Source organism: Lissotriton vulgaris, chromosome 4_1 (assembly GCF_964263255.1).
Source record: "Lissotriton vulgaris chromosome 4_1, aLisVul1.2, whole genome shotgun sequence".
Taxonomy (NCBI): domain Eukaryota; kingdom Metazoa; phylum Chordata; class Amphibia; order Caudata; family Salamandridae; genus Lissotriton; species Lissotriton vulgaris.
In genome coordinates, this window is record NC_141691.1 from 1,126,659,503 (window position 1) to 1,126,685,921 (window position 26,419).

General features: G+C 49.7%; 1 protein-coding gene across 8 annotated transcripts in view; it reads left to right on the forward strand.

Annotated features, from left to right (window-relative positions):
• Positions 1 to 26,419, forward strand: part of PTPN3 (protein tyrosine phosphatase non-receptor type 3) — a 1,864,164-nt gene that overhangs the window by 1,799,304 nt on the left and 38,441 nt on the right. For all 8 annotated transcript variants that reach the window (XM_086965368.1, XM_086965363.1, XM_086965366.1 and 5 more), the window contains one exon: positions 17,470 to 17,615. In XM_086965368.1, the coding sequence (XP_086821494.1) occupies positions 17,470 to 17,615 (146 nt within the window). The remainder of the gene's footprint in view (positions 1 to 17,469; positions 17,616 to 26,419) is intronic.

Sequence of the window (26,419 nt, forward strand, 5' to 3'; positions counted from 1 at the left end):
TTATATCTCTTCATTAATATACCCTATCATCCTGGGGCCTTCTTCTTCAGCACCCTTAACTCTCAGCTTACGAGGCTGATATGGGGGGGGGGAGTGAAACAGTCACGACTAAACCTGGCCACGTTGATGCTGCCATATCATCAGGGCGGATATGACGTCCCTGATTTTGAAATTTATTATTACTGTTCGCAAGCTCCATTTACCACTTATTGGTTTCACCCACCGCCCTTTATGCCGCATTTGGCGGTGGAAGACAGCTATATGGCCCCGACACCCACGACATGCGATCTCTTCACTGCAGTGAAGGCGCGGGTTCGTGATCCGTCCAAGCTAGGCTGTATGATTCAAGCATGGCACCGTATAGCTTGTAGGCTTGAAGTACCCAGGCTGTCCTCTCAGATGTCCTTGATGCCGAATCCTTTATTACAGGTCACCCGTGAAGGGATCTGTCGGAAGAAGCTAGAGAAACTTAACTATAGTACCTGAGGGGACCTTTATGTGGGTGGGCAGTTTCGTTGTAAAGAACAATTCTTTGAGACTTGTGAACCAACAACGATTGGACACATTTTTATATACCCGCCTGCGACAAAGTTTAAAGGCTGTAACACCTGCTTTTTCTGAAGAACCAGATACCTTAGCCCCGTTACATGCCTTGTTATAAGCTGATGACCCTCAGCATGTTGTTTCCCTTCTTTATCAGCACGCGGAAAACTCACCGCCCTCGCGCCCCATTCGTGCAAGACAGGAATGGGACACAGATCTAAACATGACCCTGACAGACCAACAATGGGAACTCTTCTGCAGGCAAACTGATGCAATAACTGACAACAGCAGGTTACGTCTCATTCACTTTAAAATTTTGCACCACCTATACCATACTCCGGCTAAGCTCTAAGTTCCGCCTCAGGGAAAGTGATGCATGCACAAGATGTGGTCAAGAATGGGGGTTTTTCTACACTTGGCTTGGGAGTGTCCTCAGGTGATGGCTTACTGGACACAGACGTTTCAGGAATTATCGGGCATGATGGGCAGCCACATGGTGCCTTGTCCGCTTGTGGCCCTCCGGGCCTGACCCAGGAAATCATAACAGTACACAAAAAGATTCTGACAATGGGGTTACTACTGGCAAGGCGACAGGTGGCATGTAAGTGGGGAAGAGGTCGCACCCCTAAATTCAAAGATCTGCTCCACACAATGACCACATGGCAGGATTACATGCATCATTACGCTGACACACTTCCCCTCAAATCGCGCCCGAAAGACATCTGGGGCCCACTCACCTCATATCTTCTTGCGAGAGCAGTGGACCAGGAGGAAGAGGAAATTACACCTGGGACTGATGCCCCCCCACGCACCGCTTAGGCGATACCACATCAGTCGCGACTTGGCGGGCTGGGACACTGTGGAATTCTGATCCAAAGTTGGGCACTGTACAGTATTTCTAATTGCACCTAAAAGAATTGATGGAGAGGGCGGGGGGATATTGCTCGGGTCCACCTGTGATGCTCCGCCACTTACTTCTGTTGGTACCATATGCTGGACATGATGTTTTACTGTCTATTAATGTATGCTAATGGACTATCTTGCAATGGACTGGACTTCTTTGTACTGCTTCATTTTTTTTCCGTCTGCATTTGTATGATGGTAGGGGTTGGGGGTAAGTTTAGTTGGACTACAGAATTGCGCAGCACATTGCACTGCACGTATTATTAATACTTTTGATTGGACTTTGAATTTGTGTCCTTTTGGATTGTTATGCTGTGCACCAAATCAATAAAGGTTTAAAAAAAAAACTTTGCTGCATGAGTCCTGCAAAGGTGGCATTTCTCATAGAATTGGTACTTACTATAGGGTTGCTATTTTGATTAGCATGTATGTTTCAGCTCCTAGATATGTTCGGCATGTTGGAGTATAAGTTTCTTGTTCCCTACATTGGGCCATCAGAGAATTGTTGACTGAATAATAACAATTGTAACAATAAAGAAAAAATTCCAAGCAACAAAAAAAAAAAATATATATATATATATATATATATATATATATATATATATATATATATATATATATATATATATATATATATATATATATATATATATATATATATATATTTAAATATAGCAGTAGATAGGAAAGCACACATGAAGCACATTTGTTTGTAACTGAAGTTTGAAGGAAACAAAGATTTTATTAGGTTCTAATTAATCAAGACACTTTACTTGGTTATGAACATGTGGTATATATTTGCTGAAACCCAATTTCCACACATTATCCTTTGTGCGCGATACAGTTTTGTCAGTAGAATTGCATGTCTGTGAAATTTAGTGGCCACTTCAATGAAAAATGTGCTGTGTGTTACCACAACAGTACGCTCCAAAATTCACCACGGCCCCGCATACTATACATTAAACATTCTCCAGTTGCGTGTGTGTGGCTCTTTTGCTACACTTGTTTTTTGTTCGATGCTTGGATTTTCCACAGTCCCTTTTAACTTCGGAGACGTAATATTGCTGGTAGCACCCCCACTCTGAAAATTGTTGTAGCGTGCAAACATACTGACCACCTCCTGAACATACTCAGATTAAAGATTTTTCTTATTTGCATATGTTCGTGCACATGCAAATCCAGGATCTACCAATTTTGAAGGACCAGTACCTGTGTGTTTGATATTACAGAAGTTCTATGATACCAAAATACACGCCTTTCATCCCAAAGGGCGCTGAGTGTTGCTTCTAAAACAGCGTAATTTATATTTCAAACTAATCACAGTACATGTTTTTTGTCGTTTCAGATACAAAAAAAAATCTTTATTCAGATTTGTATACAAATCCATAAAAGAAAAAAAAATACGATAAAAGCATGTAAAATCCACATAATTTAAAGTTAACACCGAATGTGCCAGTCAATATATTTAAAAAAAGAATATTTTCAATGAAAGTCAATCAATGGCGGCTGCTATTATTGCTTAGTTGTGGGTTGGAAACACAACCAAAACTAAATGCTCAATTAAAAATAATTAAAATGACACTTACATGCTGCTCCGACGGCTGCCGCCTTCCTTCTCTCCTCTGATCCTGGACTCCGACTGTGCAGGCTCCTAGATGGCAATCCCAGCACTTCTCTCATGGTGGGAATGGAATTCCAGCATGAAAGAAGTGCTGGGATTGCTCTGAGAAGCTTTGTGTGCCACTCAGACAGTGCCTGGGAGCCTGGGGTGTGCAACACAGCTGGGTTTGAGAAGCTTAAGTGAGCATGTCTGTTTGGCCAACCTAAAACGGACGGCCAAACAGACATAAGTATTTAAAAGCGCCTCCTCTGCCGTGCCTGCTGAACAGGATTGCCTGACCCGCCCCACTGAAGTCTTGCGTCCTCAGCTGTTAGGCAAAAATAAAATGATAAAATGCTTTTATTAACATTTTATTTTTCTTCTTTTAGCAGGGGGCGGCGCATCTCCGCTATTACGGGTTTGCCCCTAAAGTCAATACAGTCCAACAAATAAAATAAATATGTTACATATAACAAAATCTTAAAATACTGGTGGAGACATTTGCTGAGAGTAACAAAGTTTTAAACGTAGCCCTACAATTCTTTGAATTTTCTTTATTGTGTAGATTGTCTCGATAGGTTAATAAATTATGCCACAGGATTTGATCAAAGTGGTCCAAGCCCAAGCAGTCCCTAATGACCTCCCTAGTGAACTTGATGCCCTTTCAGTGAACCCCTCTCTGATGTCCTTTTTCGGCTCCTGTGTCAAGCCCTGCACAAGGACTCCGGTGCACTGGTCAATCGCACGCCGCCTCCTCCCCAGCTCCTGGGCTCGTAGTTTTCCTCATCCAACACCTGATCCCTCAGAGCCTGGTGGTGCAGGCCTCAGCCGCTAGGGTTCATCACTGCACATTCCCCACCACTCCACCGGATAGGAAATCCAAGAGGCTGGATATGTTCAGGAAGATAATTTTCTCTTTCACCAGCCTTGCAATGCATTCAGTGAATACCACGTGCCTCTTTTGGGGCAATAGAGTCACACAGTGTGGGACTAGGTTGCACAGGTGGTGCCCCTGGTCTTGGAGGAGACTTGATCCAGGCTATTTCTGAAATCATGGATACAGCCAAGTTCACTATCAGATGTGTGCTGGAGATGACAGATTTGCTGAGCAGGTTCATTACTTCATCAGTGGTACTTCGTCGCCACATCTGGGGGAGATAAACTGGCTTCTCGCAGGATGTCCGAGCATCCCTTTTGGACCTACCTTTCGATGGCACTCACCTCTTCAGTGACAAGACTGATTCAGCTTTTCAAAGTAGAGTTCACCATGGCCCAATTTCAGACGCACTCCTCTCTTCGCTCCTTCTGTGGCTAAAGTAGGAACTACCAGCTGCATCGGTCGAACCTAGCTTTTCAGTGGGATCCAAAGCCAGATAACTGTTTAAGGCATTTCTGAGTTTACAAAACGGTTCTTGCTCGAATACTCATTCTGACTAGACTTGATTAGGCGACTCCTTTTCACTGATACCTATTCTCCAGAGTTCTGAAAAAGATCAGAACTGACCGGCTCAAGTTATTGTGGTGGCTCCATATTGGGCGAACAGAGTATGGTATCCAGAACTCCTGAGTATGAGAATCTGTCCTCAGGTCAGGCTTTCCTTTTGGGAGGATATCCTGTCACAGTAGCAGGGCAGGGTTCTGCACCTGAGCCTGCGTACTTTCCACCTTCATGCATGGAGATTGAGCAGTGGCAGTTGAGGGAATCTGAAAGAGACACATTAGTGATAGATTCCTTACCCTAGAATTACCCCCAGGCATCAGACTGGGTCCAGAAAGTTTTCGTCAGCAGTTCCCCAGCGCGTTGGAAGATGGCGTTGTGCGTCTCCGAGTCCGTCGTAGGCATCGTGATCACCAGGATGATGTCGCAGCAGCTACTTAGACGCCGCCCTTGTGCGCTGACATCAGTTCTTTCTTTTTCCACGCCAGCATGCGCAGATCCGGAGAGAGCGGTACCCCCAGTCAATTTTTGACTGAGTTTTTTGGGACTTTTGTCTCTGTCTTTTTGAGTCTTTGACTCCTGGTGTGTAGGCATGCCCGGTTTCAAGTCTTGCTTGGTTTGTCCCCACATGATGTCGGTGACGGATCCGCAGCACAACTGCCTCTACCGCCTGGGGCGCGACTAGGCCCCCGAGTCGTGCCGCTGACTGATGGGCCATGGCTCCGAAAACTTTGCGGGAGCAGTCCAGAAAGCTGCTTGAGGCCCGGGAGTCGGCTCCACGCCGTTCAAGATCCCGGTCCCGTGGGAGGTCAAGCCACCACCATCGTTCAACGAAGTGTTCGTACTTGGGGTTAGGTAAGGCGCAAGAAGTCGAAGAAGCAATGTCGCTCTTCGCCTTCCCCTAGCCTGTGGCGCGACATGGCTCAGGGTACGGATGGTACCTCCCCCTCGGCTACGGCGGAGCCTACGCAGTCGCCGTCGGCCAACCTGCCCCTCCTGGGTCCGTCGGCGACTCCGGCCCAGCTGCAGGAATTCCTGTCTGCCATGACCTGCCTCTTTGGCCCTTCGGCCCCCGCTGGTGCACCTTTGGGCAGCCCGGGTCTGACTGGGGGTTCTCAGCCTTTTGAGTCGGCGGCTCCTGCCGCGATATCGTCGATGGCTCCATGATCCAAGATTGCCATGGATCCATTCATGGATCCCAGCTGATGTCGGTTGACCTCGTATGACCTCCACCCTCCTGGCCGATGTAGTCCCCGGCTTCCACCCCGACGTGGAGACGGTGCCGGACCGGTGTCGATCGATCCCAATTCCGATGTCAATGGGGAATATTTATCCCTATTTCCATCCTCATCCATCTTTCCCACCTGCCCAGCAGGTTATGGAGGAAGGGGAGGACTGGGAGGGGTCTGAAGATCCTCTCCCAGCCCAATGCCAGATAGACCCGGGCTGGGCAGAGGATTTTGGGGACGACTGTGATGTGAATTTCTCACCAGAACCTGGCGCACTGTCTCCTTCTACCGTGGCTACGGAGGAGGGTGGTACTTATTTAGTGGTGTTGCATAGGGCAGCAGAGGCTCTCCACCTTGAGCTCCCTACAGTGGCCATCAGGACTAACCTCCTGACAGAAGTGCTTTGGCCGGCGGCTTCCTCTGCGGAGCTGCTGCTGCCCTTTAATGATACACTTTCGGACGTCCTTTTGGGCACCTGGTCCCGGCCCAATACAGGGGCTCCTGTGGATAGGAACGTGGCCCGACGCCATCGCCCAGGCGACCCCATATTCCTCTCCCAAAACCGCATGCGTCATAGGCCATTATTCCCACTCTGTGTGGGATACGGTGGCCCAGGTCCTGCCTCAGTTTCCGGAGGAGGCGCGGACAGTGCTCTCCCAGGCTATTGCTGAGGGGAGAGATGCAGCTAAGTTCACGATTCGTTGTGGCCTTGACATCGCCGACTCGCTGGGCAGAGTGATTTCCACGACAGTGGCGCTACGCCATCACGTATGGCTGAGAACCACTGACTTTCCAGGCGATGTCCAGAACAGCCTGAAGGACATGCCCTTTGATGGCAGTCGCCTTTTTGGCAACAAGGCAGATAGTGTGTTGGAGCGTTTTAAGGACTTCCAAACTACGGCCAAGTCCTTGGGCCTTTCCACCACGCGCCCGCCTCTGCCTTCTGCTTTTCGCTCTTTTCGTGGCCATGAAAGCAGCGCCCCAACACGTTCTCTTCAGAGCCACAGGCCGCAACAGCAGCATTCTCAGCTCGGATGTCGGACCCCCAGAGGCGGGTCAGGGGGCCAGCGGGCGGGTCAGTCCACTTCCACCACTGCCCCAAAACCTTCCTAGACTGGTTTTTCAGGCCCATCAAACACCAGTGGGCGGCAGGATTCTCCATCACCTCCCCCACTGGCGCACCATCACTTCGTATAGGTGGGTTTTACAAATAGTCTGCTGTGGCTACTCCCTCCCCTTCAAGACTACCCCTCCAGCCATGCCACCCCAGCACCACCTCAAGTCAGGGGATCACTTGGCACTTCTTCAACAGGAAGTCGTGGCCCTCTTGGCCAAGCGGGCCATCGAGCGCGTTCCAGCACCAGATGTAGGACGTTGGTGTTACTCCCACAATTTCTTGTGCCCAAGAAGGATCGGGGCTTGCGTCCTATCTTGGACCTCAGGGAGGTAAATCGCTTCCTCCGGAAGGAGAAGTTCAAGATGCTAACTCTGGCTCAGGCCTTGTCTGCCCTAGACCCTGGAGACTGGATGCTAGCTTTGGACCTGCACGAGGCATATTTCCACATTCCCATCCTGCTGGCCCACATGAGTTACCCGCGGTTCACAGTAGGTCACAAGCACTTTCCGTTTACCGTGCTTCCCTATGGCCTTACCAGCACCTCTCGGATGTTAATGAAAGTGATGGCGGTAGTCACAGCTCATCTGCGCAGATTAGGTGTTCCAGTCTTCCCCTAACTCTACTACTGGCTGTTGAAGGCGGGCTCACCCCAGACGGTCGCCTCCACCTCCAGACTATGGCCGACCTCCTGCATTTGCTGGGGTTATCCATCAATGTGTCGAAGTCGCACCTGATTCCCTCGAAGAAGCTCCCCTTCATTGGAGAGGTTCTGGATATAACGCTATTTTGGGCCTATCCTCTGGAATGGCGAATCTAGGATATTCATGCTATGATGCCGATCTTTCAGCCTCTATCCTGGGTTTCGTTCAGGATAACCCTGAGGCTGCTGGGCCTCATGGCCTCCTACATCCTGCAGTTCACCCATGCCAGGTGGCATATGCGGGCTCTGCAGTGGGTCCTGAAATTCCAGTGGGCGCAGCATCAGGGGAACCTGTCCGATTACATCCAGATCTCAGAGGGCACTGACAGCAGCTACAGTGGTGGCTCACAAACTGGCATTGGGTCCATGGCAGATCCCTCTCCCTTCCCCAGCCGGAGCACACAGTAGTGATGGACGCGTCCCTCCTGGTCTGGGGGGCCACATGGGAGAGGCGGAGATCAGAGGCCTCCGGCATCCGGCGGAGCCCAGGCTCCATATCAACTTTCTATAGCTTCGGACGATCCGACTTGCACCGAAGGCGTTCCTTCCCTCTCTCAAAGGGAAAAGTAGTGCAGGTGTTCACAGACAACACCACTGCCATGTGGTACTGCAACAAACAGGGCGGGGTGGGGTCGTGCACCCTATGTCAGGAGGCTCTGCGCCTCTGGACATGGCTGGAACACCAGGGCATTTCCCTGGTGGTTCAACACCTGGCAGGTTCGCTGATCGCCAGGGCGGACGTGCTCAACCGCAGGTGTATAATGGATCACGAATGGGGTCTTCACTCGGACATGGCGCAAGGTCTCTTTCAACAGTGGGGAGAGCCTTGGTTAGATCTATTCGCCACCGAAGAGAACCCGCAATGTCAGCAGTTCTGCACATTGGAATTTCCTAGTCGGCACTTGCTAGGCGATGTTTTTCGTCGCAAGTGTGCCTTTCCTCCTATACCACTTCTGCCCAGAGTGCTGAAGAAGATGAGACGCGACCGGGCCCAAGTCATTCTTGTAGCTCCAGACTGAGCTCAAAGAGTTTGGTATCCCGAGCTACTCAGTATGACGATCGATCCCCTGATCCGACTGCCTCTTCGGGAAGTCCAACCGAACCTGTCCAATCTCCACCTCTTTGTATGGAGATTGAGCAGCAGCAGTTGATTCCTTTCGGCTTGCCTCCTGAAGTCTGTGATATCATTCTGGCAGCCAGGCGTCCCTCCACTAAGTTGTTAAACGCCTGCAGGTGGAACATATTTGTGACATGTGCACAGCAAAGGCTGTGGATCCCCTTTGTGCTCCTTTTTCAGTAAGTTCTTCTTTTCCTTCTTTCTTTGGCCCAGCAGGGCTTTGCTCTGGGCACTATCAAGGGCTACCTTTCTGCCATTTCCACCTTTCTCAGCCTCCCTGATAAGCTGTCTCTTTTCAAGTCCCCTGTTGAAAATAGATTTCTCAAAAGCAATACTCCTCTTTTCCCTCCTATTCCTTTCGTGATGCCACAGTGGGACTTGAACCTGGTTCTTGCATATTCAATGTGCACTCCCTTTGAGCCTCTTCACAACTGTCCTCTTCGTCTGCTGACTTTGAAGACTGCTTTCCTGGTTGCCTTCACCTCTGCCAGGAGAGTGAGTGAGCTTCAGGCTCTTTCTTGTAAACCTCCTTTTCTGTCTGTCCATCCAGACAAGGCTGTGCTCACAATGCATCCATCCTTTCTGCCAAAAGTTGTGACTGCCTTCCACTTCGGGCAGACCATCACTTTGCCCACCTTCTTTCTGCATCCTTCCAGAGAGGATGAGAGGCTCCCCCTTCTGGACCCAAAACATGTGCTCTCCTTTTACCTGAATCGTGCACAACAGTTTCCGGTAGATGACAAGCTCTTCGTTGGCTATGATGGCGCCAAGAAAGGTCGAGCCGTGCACAAGAGAGCTATCTCCCGATGGGTCATCTTGTGTATTAAAGCCTGTTATTCTCTGGCTAACAACAATGCCACCTTCTGACGTGCAGTGGTACTGCTGCCAAAACTTTCCAGATCCAGTCTGACGTCTGGGGGTAATTCTAAGGTAAGAAATCTATCACTAACTAATGTTTCTTACAGATATATTGTTACCGAAGATAAGTAACTTGTTCTTTAACGCCCCTAAACTTAGTATTTAGGGCTGACCCTGAACCTTGCCTCCTTAGATTCGAGGAAGAAAGAAGTACGGAAGAGCCGTACTGACTTAGAAGAAGAGGACATCTACTGCTTTGGCCCAAGTCCTACCAGCCTGTCTTTTCTTCAACCCGACTACAGCGTAGAAACTGGTGTGTCCAGTAGCACCCCCAGAGCCAGGAAGACCTGCCCTGCACTCACCCCACATACTCGGTCTCCCGTGGTCACTGGATTTGCTCAACAGAGACTCCAAGATCAGAATCCGGATTCTGGCGACTGCCATTCTGCACCCAACGCTCATGGCACGAGTTTGAGTGGCCCAATCCCACCAGGAGGTCTCCCCAGCGATCCTGACTTGGGATCTGGTGATACCTACCTCCCTCAAGCTCCAAGACGCCTGCAGCTTCAACCTGAAGGGTCCCCACAATCTGGTAAGAAAACCCAATGCCAGAAGACAATCCCACACCCGATGCCCCACAGCCTTGGGTGGCTCAACCAATGGTGTCCAAGCATCCCCCGCGAACCCAACTTCTCCAGCCGGTGGTCCTCTTCAGGAAGCCCCCAGCCCGACCCTGCAGTAACTTTGCCAATCCAAAGGTCTTAGTTGAAAAACAGAGGGTCTCCAATGTCTCCTTAGCACGCTTTACCCGGCTGCCCCAGTGCTGCTGGTGGAGCAGCTCCTGTGCTTATTGTTGGCCCCTGCAGTGCTGACCTTAACCCCAGGAGCTTTGGTCCCACACCCGAGTGGCCTGCTCCTAAGCAGCCCCTAACCCAAGGCCCCCTTAGCTAATTTTGGGCCTCTGCACTCTGCACCCGGCCGCCCCTGTGCCACTGGTGGTGCAACTTGTAAGACGTTTATTTACCTGTGAAACCGATAACTATTTTTCTTCCATAGGAACATGTGTTGTATGATTTTGGGCCTAAAATGTTCGAAGTTTCGAACTGTTGTTTTGTATGGGAAACAGAGTAACTTTACCTCAAGCCAAGATAAGTCTTACTTACCTTGTATTGTGAGATCATGTGTGTGGTATTTAGGCATACCACCCCCAGAACTCAATGTAATCCCAAACTAACTGAAAAGTATTCTTAAAGTAATTATTGTGTAATGGAAACTGCTTCCTGAATCAAAACCAAGCTGTAGCTATTGCAAATTCAACCACAACTGCATTTCCATGTGAAGTCCTTCATTTGAGAGTATATTTTACTGACCTGTGCCAAGTCCTGCTTGGTTCTAAAAATAAAACATAAGTATACCTTTTTTATACTTGCCCAACTGGTCTGGATTCAGTCTATGAGTGTGTGCCTTCAGTCTTGATTGAGTGAATACAATAATTGTTTAACACACTCTATGGATAAGCCTTACTGCTCGCCCACACTACCACAAAGACAGCTGTTAGTACTTATCTAATTTAGCACCTGCTATATTGCTGCGGACTCCCTGTACTCTGCACACACTATACCTTACTTTGGTATATACAGAGCCAGATATATAATATCTGCTATTTATTACCATTCTTGACTGTGGAAATGGACAGGAGTCATGCTGCCCCCTCCTTTTGCTTAACAGTGTTAAGAAATAGCATAATATCATGTTATACTCAGCACATCTCCATATAGTGTTTATGCCTTGTTAGTTTTTCATGTGTACTTGTTTTAATAGAAAATCAGTATGCAAGGGGTTACATTTTTGGAACATGTTAAAACTGCAGGGAAGAGATGTAGTGACTGTCAAAAGAGTTGTTTCCCTTCTAAAGTAATTGTTACATATGATCTCTGAGACGGTTGGGTGTTTTACTCATGTCATTTTTGCCATACCGCGATAACCTCGACTGTGACCTTTACTTGGTAGTAATGAATATGTCAATATGCGTTTATTAGTACAATTACGCAAAATGTGTTACTGAACCACATTTATTTTCATTACCTATATATATATATATCTATAAATATATCTGAAAGAAACAGGTTAGTGTTAGATTCCTTACCTTAGAATATACCCAGGCGTCAGACTGGATCCGGAAAGTTTTTTCGTCAGCAGTGTACTTGCGTGTCCGTCGTCGGCGTCGTGATCGCCGGGATGACGTCGACGGAGAACTTAGACGCCTCCCTTGCGCGCTGATGTCAGTTCTTCTTTTTACCGCGCCAGCAAGTGCAGATCCGGGAAGAGCTTGTACCCTATTCGACTAACTTTTTGGCCTATTTCTGCCTATTTTTTTCAAGTCGATATCGACTCCTGGTGCCGGTAGGGATGCCTGGGCTCAAGCCGTGCAACGCCTGTCACCGCCTGATGTCGGCGACCAAACCCCACCGCCGGAGTCTCTACTGCCTCAGGCCGACTACGACGACAAGTCGTGCCCCGACTGCCAGGGACTTGACCTCGAAGGCTAGGCGGGAGCAGTCCTGCAAGGTCCTCGAGATCCGGCAATCGGCTCCGGTCGAGGAGGAAGTCGAGGGACCGGTCGCGGAGCTGCAGCCATCGACTCTCGTCGAGCCATCACCACTCGTAAGGCTGAAAGTCCTCCGGTAAGTCGAGGAATAAGAAGCCGAAGAGGCGACATCACTCTTCTGACTCCCCTAGCTGGTTCCCCGACGCGGCTGAGGGTTCGGGTGACACCACCCGCGCGGCTCCACCGGAGCCGCGGGCGTCACATCCGGTCCCATACCTTCCAGTCCCTGGTCTGCATGCGAAGCTGGAGGAGATACCTGACTTCCTTGTGGCGATGAGGACTCACTTACCTCCTTTAAGGCCTGCCAACGCGCCTGCGGGCCCGCAGACCCGAATTTGGACCCTAGCGGGCCGACAGCTTTGGCCTCTGCGCCGTCGGGGGGCTTCGGCCCTGTCACCTTCGTCGACTTCGGTCCCGACTCCGCAGGGCCCTTGGGGATCGAGGCCTGGATCCCGGTCGACGCCGGTTGACCTTACGACTCCTCCGCCTGCGCCAACTCCATTGGTGTCACTCCCGGCGCCGTCTTCGGACGACGACGCCCCCGGTTTCAGTCCGGGTCTGGCGTCAGAGCGCCGCCCCTCAGCACCGTCTCCGTGTCGGTTGGTGAGCCATTTACCTATGAACCGGCTCCGTCATTTTTGCCTGTTTATAAGGACATGGATGAAGGGGAGGACTGGGAGGGGTCTGAGGACCCTCTGGCACAACAGTGCCAGTTAAGCCAGGACTGGGCAGATGAGCTGGGGGAGGCCAGTGGTCTAGGTACCTCACCTGACACTGGATTCATCTCTCCTCCCTTCGTGGCTATGGAGGAGGGTGCTGCATATGGTGTGATGTTGCGCAGGGCAGCCAGGGCCTTGGCTCTTGAGCTCCCTGCTGCGGCCATGAGGACTAATCTCTTCACCGAGGTGCTTCAGCCGCCAGTAAGCTCTTCGGAGCCTATGCTGCCATTTAATGAATCCCTCAAGGATGTTCTGATGGGCACTTGGTCCAAGCCCTCCACAGTGCCCCCGTGGATCAGAATGTGGCCTGACTCCACCGCCCGGCTCCGGGCGACCCCTGCTTTCTGTCCGTTCACCCCACCCCTGAGAGCCTGGTGATCAAGGCCTCTACATCCCAGACCGCGTTCCCGACTGCTCCTCCAGATCGAGAATCCAAAAAGTTTGATCAGTTTGGAAAGAAACTGTTCTCCTCATTGAGTTTGGGGTTGTGGTCGATCAACACCGCTTGCCTTTTGGGCCGTTACACCCACTCCTTGTAGGACACGGTTGCGGACGTGCTGCCCCAGTGTCCGGAGGAGGCCCAGGCACAGCTCCCCCAAGCACATACTGAGGGGCGGGATGCAGCACGTTATTCCATCAGATGTAGTCTTGATACCACAGACTCCCTGGGCAGAGAGATTTCCACAACAGTGGCGATCCGTCGCCATGCCTGGCTGAGGTCCGCTAATTTTTCGGGGGATGTCAGTCCACGCTCATGGGCATGCCCTTCGATGGCCGTCGCCTTTTTGGTGACAAAGCAGACAGTGCGCTTGAGCTTTTCATGGACTCCAGGGCTACGGCCAAGTCCTTGGGCCTGTCGGGCCAGTGCCAGCAGACTTCTGCTTTTCGCCCTTTTCGTGGCCAAGGAAGGGGCGCCCCAGCAGGTTTGTTTAGCCACAGGCAGCAGAACCAACCTCAACGCGGTCGGGGACGTGGTAATCGCTGTGGCTGTGCAGGAGGACAGCGGCACAGCCAGTCCACATCCACTCCCGTAGCATCTGCCTCAAAACCTTCCTAGTCCGACCTTTCAGGCCCATTCAATGCCAGTGAGGGGCAGGGTCCACCATCACCTCCTCCACTGGCGTACTCCGACAGGTGGGTGCTTCAAATCGTCCAAAGGGACTACTTCTTCCCCTTCGAGGCGACCCCTCCAGCCATGCCACCAAAGTACCACGAATGTCGGGGGATCACTTGCAACTTCTGCAGGAGGAAGTTATGGCCCTCTTGGCCAAGGGGGCATCAAGTGCGTTCCTGGGCCAGAAGTAGGACGTGGTTGCTACTCCCACTATTTTCTGGTACCCAAGAAGGGGAAAGAAGGCCTGCGCCCTATCTTGGACCTCCGGAGCGTCATCGGCTTCCTTCGGAAGGAGAATTTCAAGATGCTGACTTTAGCTGACTTTCGCTCATGTCCTAGCTGCCCTAGACCCTGGAGACTGGATGGTAGCGTTGGACTTGCAGTACACATATTTCCACATTCCCGTTCTGCCGGCCCACCGGCGCTACCTGCAGTTCACGGTAGGCCACAAGCACTTTCAGTTTACTGTGCTCCCCTTCGGCCTCACCAGTCCCCCTCGGGTGTTCACGAAAGTGATGGCAGTGGTTGCAGCACATCTGCGCAGATCAGGGCTTTCAGTCTTCCCCTATCTCGACGACTTGTTGTTGAAGGCCGGCTTGCCCCAGACAGTCGTCTCCCACCTCCAGACTACGGCCGATCTCCTGCACTCGCTAGGGTTCTCCAACAATTTATCGAAGTCACACCTGTGCCCCTCTCAGAAGGTCCTCTTCATCGGAGGGGTTCTGCACTCGGCACAGTTTCGGGTTTATCCTCCCGAGCAGTGGGTTCGAGATATTCAGGCTCTGATTCCGATCTTTCAGCCTTCATCACGAGTCTTGGTCAGTTTGACGCTGCGGCTCCTGGGGCTGATGGCCTCCTGCATCCTGCTGGTGCATCACGCCAGGTGGCGGATGCGGGCTCTGCAGTGGGACCAGAAGTTTCAGTGGGCACAGCATCAGGTCAATCTGTCTGACTATGTCCGAATCTGGGAGGGCACTGCGAGATAGTTGCAGTGGTGGCTCACGGACCGCGATTGGGTCAGTGGCAGATCCCTCTCCCTTCCCCAACCGAGCACGAAGTAATGACTGATGCGTCCCACCTGGGATGGGGGGGCCACATGGGAAAGGCGGAGATCAGGGGCCTCTGGTCTCTGGCGGAGTCCAGGCTCGATATCAACCTTCTGGAGCTGCGGGCAATCTGGCTTGCACTGAAGGCATTCCTTCCCTCTGTCCGGGGAAGTGTAGTGCAGGTGTTCACGGACACCACCACCACCATGTGGTACTGCAACAAACAGGGCATGGTGGTGTCATGGATGCTTTGTCAGGAGGCTCTGCACCTCTAGACATGGCTGGAACACCAGGGCGTCACCCTGGTGGTTCAACACCTGGCAGATTCCCTGAATGCCAGGGCAAGCAAACTCAGCCGCCTGTGCATGGTGGATCACGAATGGCGTCTGAACTCGGACGAGGCGCAAGGTCTCTTTCAGCAGTGGGAAGAGCCTTGGTTAGATCTATTCACCACTGAAGAGAACGCACAATGTCATTAGTTCTGTGCTTTGGAATTTCCAAGGAGGCACGCGCTCTGAGACACTTTTCGTCGCGAGTGGAGCTGCGGTCTATTGTACGCCTTTCCGCCTATACCACTTCTGCCCAGAGTGCTGAAGAAGATCAGGCGAGACCGGGCCCAAGTCTTTGTGGCTCCGGACTGGGCACGAAGATACTGGTATCTGGAGCTAATCAGCATGTCATTCGATCCCCCGATTCGTCTGCCTCTGCAGGAGGACCTTCTGTCGCAGCAGCAGGGGACGGTCCTCCACCTGAACCTGTCCAGTCTCCACCTACATGTGTGGAGATTGAGCGGCGACAGTTGAGGCAATTTGACTTGCCTCCTGAAGTCTGTGATGTGATTCTGGCAGCCAGGCATCCCTCCACAAAGACAGTATACGCCTGCAGGTGGAACACATTTGTGGCATGGTGCACAGCATAGGCTGTGGATCCACTTTCTGCCCCCCTTTCAGAGGTTCTCCTCTTCCTTCTTTCTCTTACCCAGCAGGGCTTTGCTCTGGGCACTATCAAAGGCTATCTCTCGGCCATTTCAGCCTTCTTAAGGCTTCCTGATCATCCTTCTCTTTTCAAGTCCCCTGTTGTAAATAGATTCTTGAAAGGCATCACACACATGTTCCCTCCTGTTCCCTTTGTGATGCCTCAGTGGGACTTGAACCTTGTACTGACTTATCTGATGTGCGCTCCCTTTGAGCCACTTCATAACTGTCCTCTTCGTCTTCTTAAAACTGCATTCCTGGTTGCCATCACCTCTGCCAGTAGAGTGAGTGAGCTCCAGGCTCTGTCTTCTAAGCCTCCTTTCCTCTCTGTCCATCCGGACAAGGTTGTTCTGAGAACTCGTCCTTCTTTCCTGCCCAAGGTGGTTACAGCCTTTCATATTGGGCAGTCCATCACCTTGCCCACCTTCTTTCCGCCTCCGCATCCCTCGAAAGAGGAAGAGAGGCTCCACTGTCTGGACCCAAAACGTGCGCTCTCCTTTTATCTAGACCGCACATGCCAGTTCCGGGTGGACGACCAGCTCTTTGTTGGTTACGTGGGCGATAATAAGGGATGGGTGGTGCACAAGCAGACCGTCTCTCGTAGGTCGTTTTGTGCATCAAGGTCTGTTACTCTTTGGCGAAAAAGGAGCCTCTTGTGTGGCTGCACGCCCATTCCACTCGGGCCACGGCCGCTACTACTGCCCTGGGTCGGGGAGTCCCCTTGCAAGACATCTGTCAGGCAGCTACGTGGGCCTCGCTGCACACGTTTGCTAGATACTACTGCCTGGACAGCCAAGTCCTGAGAGATGGCTTTTTCGGCCGTTCTTTTCTCCAGGACTTTCTGGTGTTATCTTGGTTCACAGACACTCCACCCGGGTTAGTATTGCTGGGGTATCTATTCTAAGGTAAGGAATCTGACACTAACCTGTTTCTTTCAGATGCACAAGTTACTTACCTTTACTAACGAAATGTATGTAAGAAGCAGTAGTTATTGTTAGATTCCTTACCGCACCACCCATCCTTACCGTTCTGCGAACCGATATTTAGGGTTAAGGTATCTCCCTTTGAGGGCCCTAGTTTATGGCACCAGTGTCGGTTTCTTGCATGGCTCTGCGTTCCTGGCATGGAAAGCTGTGTACAGAACTGACGTCAGCACGTGAGGGCAGCGTCTAAGTACTCCGACGACGTCAAACCGGCGATCACGACTCCGACGACTGACGCGGAGCCACAGACGACGCCTATCGATGCGCAAGGGTACTGCTGACTAAAAAACTTTCAGGATCCAGTCTGACGCCTGGGGATATTCTAAGGTAAGGAATCTAACACTAACTACTGTTTCTTACAGATATATCGTTACCGAAGGTAAGTATCTTGTGCATATATATATGTATATATATATATATATATTTATATTTATATATAATGATATAATGTGTGTGTGTACATTCACAAAATATTAATTTAAGAGACTTAATCACATTAAGACTTTTTTTTGTTTTTTAGAGTGGTACAGAGCATACTGTTACACATCTCCAGTACGTTGCATGGCCTGATCATGGTGTTCCTGATGACTCCTCTGACTTCTTGGACTTCGTAAACTGTGTGAGGGAAAAAAGAGTGGAGAGCGAACCAGTTCTTGTACACTGCAGGTAATTGATTGCTCATGCTTGCAGGAAGAAACCATAAAAGCAACCATTTAGTGCCTTTACCTAAAAAAAATGTAAATTCTCTTCCCTTCAATAAGGAGAGGCATTGTAAAGCTTCTTCTTCTCCGAATTCCTGTGGTCAACTTAGTAATACCTTATTGCTCCCACAAAGCAGGTCTAGCTTTCCCCACTAACGTTTTCTCGAACATTCAAAAAGTACTGTATTCATTCACCCTTAGAAATATGTACATGTCCTTGCATCTGTTTCTAGTCCGAATTAGCTTGTGTTTCCATCATTAGGTAGTAACAAGAACTCTGGTCCCTCTGCACTTTATGCCTGATGCCACAATAATTCAGGATCTTTAGTAAATAAGGTTCAAGTGATTAGATACTTTATGGTAAAGCAGATATATATTGTTCAAAGAGAGGTGGTACACAATTTAGATCTGATAGATCACCAGAGGAGAAAAAGGAACCAAGAAGCTCATGGAATTTGTATTATTGCTGGTATCTGCTGAGTACTTTGAAGAGATTATTGGCAACCTCAGCCCCCAGGACCAGACAGGCCTTTTATTCCGCTGGGCATTTTCCCACAGGGTTGGTGCCCTTGCCTTTCTGTCACTTTCCCCAGCTCCCCTAGGTTAATTGCAACAGGCACAGATAGGCTTAAAGGAAGAGAGAAAGAGAGGGAGGGAGGTTAAAGGTTGAGAGCAAGCAATCAGAGAGGGAGAAGAGGCAAAGAAGAGGAGAGAGAGAGAATTGATGGAGGAAAAGGGAGAGACTGTATGAGAAGATGAAAGGAGCAAGGCTGGTTTAAGCTCTCTTTTGCCAGGGCCACTTTGGTTCCCTAGTCAGGCCCCTTTGGTCTCACTCCATACCCAAGAGGCCCGTTCACCACCAGTTTAATGAAGGACTGTACCCACTCATTGTTGGACTTTACTTTAAAGCTGGTAAATACCTCATACTCTACATAAAAATCTGCTATGCATTGGCGAAGAAGCAGCCTTAAAAAGACTTGGGGACTCACTCTACCAGAGCCAAGGCTGCAACTACTGTATTAGCACACGGAGTCCCTGTTCTCGAAATTTGTCAGGAAGCCACAAGGGTTGTCCCTTCATCTTCACGAAGCTCTGCTGACTGGATTGTCAGGACAGTTGAGAGGGGCACTTTGTCCGCTCAGTCTTGCAGGATGTCTTGATATAAGTCAGTTTGCAGCCCTTCCACTGAGGCATCTATTGCTGTGGTATCTATTCTAAGGTAAGGAATCTGTGGTTAGATGTCTCTTCCAGAAGACGAAGTTACTTACCTTCAGTAATGCCTTTTAATGGTAGACTCTATCCAACCACAGACCCTTACCAACCCTCCCTTCCTCCCCACTTTGTGAATTGCACTTCCTCATATGGAAGGTCCTATTCAATCCAATACACTGGTAAGAAATAGTCTGATGTGGCTCTGCTGCTGTGGGGGTGGAATGTATCATGAAGGAAACTGATGTCAGGATGATGGATGGTGCCTAGATAAGCACCATGCACATCATATGAGGCGTTGACGACAACGCAGAGCAGTAGGTGCCATCTACCATTGAGCAGAGACACTGCTCAAGATTTTCCGGATACATTCTGATGCCTGGATAATATTTTAAGGTAAGGGATCTGAGGGTAGATAGTCTCCACATGAAAAGGGTTACCAAAGTTAAGTAATTTGTTCTTTAGGGAAACGATTGTGCATCAATAATAATCAATAATAAACAGGATCTTTTTTTGTGAACCTGAATCAAGATAGCATTCAGCCATGAGCTATTTAAAGTGCAGTAGTAGAGTTGTAGTCCTCAATGTAATAATCCTATTAGCCTTGGCAAGTAAACAATGCCAGTGAAACTATCAAATCTGAAAGAGGCACGTTAGTGATAGATTACTTACCTTAGATTCCCCAGGCTTCAGACTGGATCCGGAAAGTTTTCCATCACCAGTACCCCTGCGCGTCAGAAGGTGGCGACGTGCGGCTCCGCGTCCGTCCCTGGCATTGTAGGCGCCAAGATGATGTCACGGAGACTACTTAGGCGCCACCCATGCGCGCTGACGTCAGTTCTTTTTTTTTCGCGCTAGCAAGTGCAGATCCGGTTAGAGCACGTAACGTCCCCTAGTCACTTTCTGTCTAACTTTTTGAGACTTTTGTCTCCACTTTTTTGAGTCTTTGACTCCTGGTGCCCCATAGGGATTCCTAGGTTTAAATCCTGCGGGCCTGTCACCGTACGATGTCTGTGGCCGACCCCATGGCGTCTGTCTCTACTGTCTGGAGCGCGACCATGACTACAGTCATGTTCCGACTGTCTGGCCATGGCTCCAAAGGCCTTGCGTGAGCGGTCTCGTAAGTTGCTGGAGGCCCGGCATTCGTCTCCGCAGCCTGTGCCACGGGCAGTGGAGGAAGGGGGCGACTGGGAGGGGTCTGACGACCCTCTTGCATGGCAGTGCGAATCGGAACAGAAGTGGGCAGAAGAGTCGGAGGATGCAAGTGGCCTTGACCTCTCCTCTGACCCTAGTTTTCTTTCTCCTCCTGCTGTGGCCATGGAAGAGGGCACCACATACACTGTGGTGCTCCATAGAGCAGCTGAGGCCCTTGACCTGCTTACGTTGACCCTCAAAACTAACCTCCTCTCTGAAGTCCTTCAGCTGGCGGCAAGCTCTATGGAGCCCCTGCTACCGTTCAATGAGGTGTTCACTGATGTGTTGATGGGCACCTGGTCTAGACCAACCACGGGGGATCCTGTGGATAAGAATGTAGCCTGGCGTCATTGCCCGGCCCCCGGTGACCCTGCCTTTTTAACAACCCACCCAACTCTGGAGAGCCTGGTCATCGAAGCCTCTACTTCCCAAAATGCTCCTACCGCCCGCCGGATAAGGAATCTAAGAAGCTGGAACAGTTTGGCAAGAAACTGTTTTCCTCTGCCAGTTTAGGGCTGCGGTCGGTGAACACTGTATGCCTCTTGGGCTGCTACTCTCACGCTGTGTGAGACACGGTTGCGCAGACACTGCCTCAGTGTCCGAAGAAGTTCAGGCGATGCTTTCCCAAGCTGTTGCAGAGGGGAAAGATGCAGCAAAGTTCACCATCCGGATGGCCTGGACACCGCGGACTCACTGGGTGGGGCGATTTCCACGACAGTGGCCCTCCATCGCCACGCCTGGTTGCGGTCCACTGGGTTTTCAGGGGATGTTCAGAGTTCTCTTATGGACATGCCTTTTGATGATACTCGCCTGTTTGGCGATAAGGCAGACAGTGCACTGGAGCGTTTTAAGGATTCCCGGGCTACGGCCAAGTTCTTGGGTCTCTCCACCATGCGCCCGGCCATGTCTGCTTTTCGTTCCTTTCGTGACCACGGAAGGGGCGCCCGGACACGTTCGTTCAGCCAGAAGCCTGCGCAGAACCAACCTCAGACGTGGATGTGGTTCCCGCAGTGGCGGGACAGGGGCCAGCGTGCAGGTCAGTCCACCTCAGCTCCTGCAGTATCTGCCTCAAAGCCTTCCTAGTCTGTGCTTTGGGGTGCACCTCACGCCCGGTGGATGACAGGATTCGCCATCACCTCGCCCACTGGTGTTCTGTCAGACAGGTGGGTGCTGCAAATCGTCCGAAGGGGCTACTCCCTCCCCTTCGAGTCTGCCCCTCCAGCCATGCCACCTCAGTTCCACTGCATATCGGGGGATCACTTTGCACTTCTCCAACAGCAAGTCGCGGCCCTCTTGGCCAAGGGGGCCATCAAGCGCGTTCCTGGGCCAGAATTGGGATGTGGTTGCTATTCCCACTACTTTCTGGTCCCCTTGAAGGAGAAAGGGGGTCTGCGCCCCATCTTGGACCTCAGGAACGTCAATGGCTTCCTCCGGAAGGAGAAGTTCAAGATGTTGACTCTGGCCCAGGTCTTGACTGCCCTCAACCCTGGAGACTGGAAGGTAGCGTTGGACTTGCAGGTTGCATTTTTTCATATCCCCGTCCTGCCGGCCCACTAGCGTTACCTGCGGTTCACGGTAGGCCAAGAGCACTTTCAGTTGTCCGTGCTCGCCTTTGGTCTCACCAGTGCCCCTTGGGTGTTCACGAAAGTGATGGCAGTGGTCACAGCTCATCTGCACAGATCAGGAGTTCCAGACTCCCCTATCTCGATGACTGCTTGTTGAAGGCAGGCTCGCCCCAGGCAGTCGTCTCCCACCTCCAGACTATGGCCGACCTACTGCATTTGCTGGGGTTCTCCTCCAACGTGCTAAAGTCGCACCTGATTCCATCTCAGAAGCTCCCCTTCATCAAAGAGGTTCTGGATTCGGCGCAGTTTTGGGTTTATCCTCCCAAACAGCGAGTCCGGGCTATTCAGGTTATGATTCAGATCTTTCAGCCTCGATCCCGGGTTTCAGTCAGGATGACTTTCCAGCTCCTGGGCCTGATGGCCTCCTGTATCCTGCTAGTGCAACATGCCAGATGGCATATGAAGGCTCTGCAGTGGGACCTAAAGTTCCAGTGGGCACAGCATCAGGGCAAATATCTGTCTGATCATGTCCAGATCTCGGAGGGCTGCACGACAATTGCAGTGGTGGCTCAAGAATCGCTATTGGGTCAATGACAGATCCCTCTCCCTTCCTTACCGGAGCACACAGTGGTAAAGGATGCGTCCCTCCTGGGATGGACGGCCACTTGGGAGAGGCGGAGATCAGAGGCCTCTGGTCTCGTGCGGAGTCCCAGCTCCAAATCAACCTTTTGGAGCTTTGGACTATCCGACTTGCACTGAAAGCATTCCTTCCCTCTGTCCGGGGAAGTGTAGTGCAGGTGTTCACAGACAACACCACCGCCATGTGGTACTGCAAGAAACAGGGCTGGGTGGGGTCGTGGACCCTATGTCAGGAGGCTCTGCTCCTCTGGACATGGCTGGAACATCAAGGCATTACCTTGGTCGTTCAACACCTGGCAGGTTCTCTGAACACCAGGGTGGATGAACTCAGCCACCGGTGCAAGATGGATCACGATGGCGTCTGAATTCGGACGTGGCGCAAGGTCCCTTTCTGCAGTGGGGAGAGCCTTGGTTAGATCTATGCGCCACCGAATAGAATGCACAATGCCATCAGTTCTGCATGTTGGAATTTCCAAGGTGGCACTCGCTCAGCGACGCTTTTCATTGCGAGTGGTGCTGCGGTCTGTTGTACGCCTTTCCACCCATACCACTTCTACCCAGAATGCTGAAAAAGATTCGGCGTGACCGGGCCCAAGTCCTCCTTGTAGCTTCGGATTGGGCATGAAGATACTGGTATCCCGAGCTACTCAGCATGGCGATCGATCCACCGATCCGACTGCCTCTTCGGGAGGATCTTCTGTCACAGCAGCAGGGGACAGTCCTCCACCTGAACCTGTCTAGTCTCCACCTCCAGGCATGGAGATTGAGCGGCTTCCAGATCAGCCTTCTCTTTTTAAGTCCCAGGTTGTTAATCGCTATCTCAAAGGCATTACACACACATTTCCTCCTGTGTCTTTCATAATGTCTCAAAGGTACTTAAATCTTCTCTTGACCTATCTGATGTGCGCTCCCTTTGAGCCCCTTCATAAGTGTCCCTTATGTCTTCCGACTCTCCAGACAGCTTTCCTGGTAGCTATCACCTCTGCCAGAAGAGTGAGTGAGCTCCAGGCACTTTCTTCTAAACCTCCTTTTCTTTATGTTCATCCGGACAAGGTAGTTTTAAGGACTCGTCCTTCTTTCTTGCCAAAGGTTGTCACGCCCTTACACATCAGGCAGACCATCACTATGCTCACCTGCTTTCCGCCTCTGCATCCTTCAAAAGAGGAAGAGAGGCTCCATGGTCTGGACCCAAAATGTGCCCTCTCGTTCGAGCTGAAGCGCACACAACATTCTGGGTGAATGACCAACTTTTTGTTGGCTACGTGGGCGTCATTAAAAGGGCGGGCCGTGCACAAACGAACCATCTCTCGGTGGGTCGTTCTGTGCATCAAAGCATGTTACTCGCTGGCTGTGAAGGAGCCTCCTGTGGGGCTGCATGCCTATTCTACCAGGACAACGACATCCACTACTGCCTTGGGACGCGGCGTTCCCTTGCAGGACATTTGTCAGGCAGCTACATGGGCCTCGCTGCACACGTTTACAAAGCATTATTGCCTTGACAGTCAAGTGCGGAGAGATGGCTTCTTTGGCCGTTCTGTTCTCCGTGACTTTCTGGTGTAATCTTGTTCGCAGACCCTCCACCGGGGTTGGTGTTGCTGAGGTATCTATTCTAAGGTAAGGAATGTATCGCTAACATGTCTCTTTTAGATGCACAAGTTACTACTTGTGTAACGATATATCTGTAAGAGACATCAAATAGTGATAGATTCCTTACCGCCCCACCCATCCTCCCCATTCTGCGAACTGATTTCTAGGGTTAAGCTCATCCCTTTCAGGGCCATAGTTTCATGGCACCAGTGGTCAGTTTCTTGCATGGCTCTGCATTCCTGGCGCGGAAAGTCGTGTACAGAATTGACATCAGCGCGCATGGGTGGCGCCTAAGTAGTCTCCGTGATGTCATCTCGGCGCCTACGACGCCAGCAACGGACAAGGAGCCGCACGACGCCACCTTCCGACGCACAGTGGTACGTACTACTGACGAAAAACGTTCCGGATCCAGTCTGCCGCCTGGGGATATTCTAAAGTAAGGAATCTATCACTAACTAATGTCTCTTACAGATATATCGTTACACAAGTAGTAACTTGTGCATCAAGCAAACTCCTTCCCATCATTTAATGTTGAGTCATAATTCCCACTCAATAAAACTTTTTAATAAAACATTCTCCTTTATGTTATTAACAGAAACATTTTTAACATTCAATTTAAATCATAAATTAGTTTTATAAAGCACATTTGTTTCCAGATTTAAGAGAATTCTTTTCAGACATTAAAGCATACTATGGTGATTTCCAATTACCCCCCCCCCCCCCCCCCCCACTTTCCCCCAACAAGTAAATCAAGATTAGAGTGTGTTGTATACTTTATTTTCTGGATGGGATGGCAATATTTGAAAAGCATCCAGTTCAATCCAAAAAATCATTTAAGAGTGTATGAGTGAGTAAAATAAGGTTTAGGGATGAGCTTTTTATACTATTTTTGATGCTTTTGTGTGTTAAGTATATGTTTTGTTTATAAATGAAAGAAAATAATTCAAAAAAGTGTTTTTTAACGAATGAGAACAGATGTGGCACTGACTCGTGGATCATAAATGAATAATGGGCAAGATTTAGTTGGATTTAGTAGAATTGTAGTTCACCTTTAAGTATGTCCATAAAATGATAAATCCGAACAGTCATCAGTTCTGATTGCTTTGAAGGGGTTCATGTATGTAATGAAAGCTCTATCAATGCTTTAAAAAGTTGGACAGAAAAGTTCCCTTATGTTGACTTCTGAAGAAAGACATGATTGTGGGTACAGTAGAATAGTGAGAGATGGTCACCACAGTGTTTATAGGTTATTAGAGTAGAAGAACTACCCATATTTAAGGACTCTGTGCCTCTTGCTAGTAGTTATCTAAACTCTTCCTATCTTCTTTCTTAATACCATAAGTATGTTTCGATCAATGTTTTTCTGCCCATGCCAGCTATGACTTATAATTAAAGAAACTCGTCCGTTTTTGAGAAAGCCAGATTATATGTATGCACCTGGTAGAAGGGAGTAAAGCCAAGCAAGCACATGTCTAATTTGGCTGTACTTCTCTCTGGACTTCGTTCTAGCCTCAGAATGAAACCAAGTAAAGCTTCCGTTTTTTCAGAGAGCCACTGTGTTTGGATGGCAAATTCATCTGTGCTTCTCTGGATGTGTTTGTTTGCTTAGTCATATGCTCCCAGGGCACGCATTTTTTTGTACTTACTAATGATGTGTCCCAGGTAGGCAAGAAAAGATGGGTAGAAGGTAACAAGCAGATGCCATTGCCATTGCCAGTAATATGCAAAACCATTAACATACTGATCAAAGGGTAAGTAAAGGTGACAGCAGTCCTCGGCTGGTCACCACTGATAACGGTGTCATTTAGTTGTGAAGAACTAATTCCATAGTAGCGTGAATCATTAGCAGCGATATCCCCAGGGACTCTTTCATTAAGCATTTTAGAAGAAGATTTGAAGAATGGCAGATGTGTTTGGCCCTTGGACTCTGAGGTAGCTTAAACGAATAGGGCATGACCTATCTCCAAAGCCTTGTAATCCTTCTTGCTGCTTGGTATTCATAATGATATCCCATCTTTGTGTTAGTCTCTACTAAGAACCACTGAGGCCTTGGGTCTATTATGTGACAGTTTTCTAAACAGTAATTCAGATTCTACAATTACGGTTTCACAATCTAATGTGGGGGAAATAGCCTGCCACCACCATATAGAAACCCTTTTCAAATCAGAAGCCTTTTGATTTTTATGACTAACCGCAAAGTTAAGAGACAAAATATAAATACATTCACTACTAGATATAGAGAGTGCGCATAAAATTAGCTTTAATAAACCAGAAGTCATGTGTTCTTCCGTAGGCGTAGATGGAAGATATTTAAATATTGTACAATTCGGAATTCTCTATTTTTACATGAGTCAAGTCTCTTACACGCTAAGGATGGCAAATTGTTGAACAAAATGTATGTAATGTAGGTTAGATAATGGTCTACTTGGGCCTGCAAACATTCTGTGAGACAGTGGAGATTTTGACTTCACGCATCTATGAATACTGACAATTAAAACATTGAAGCTTCTAGCAACAATGACCAATTATTTGCTTCTATACAGTTGTCACAATCAATCAATCAATCAATCAGTGA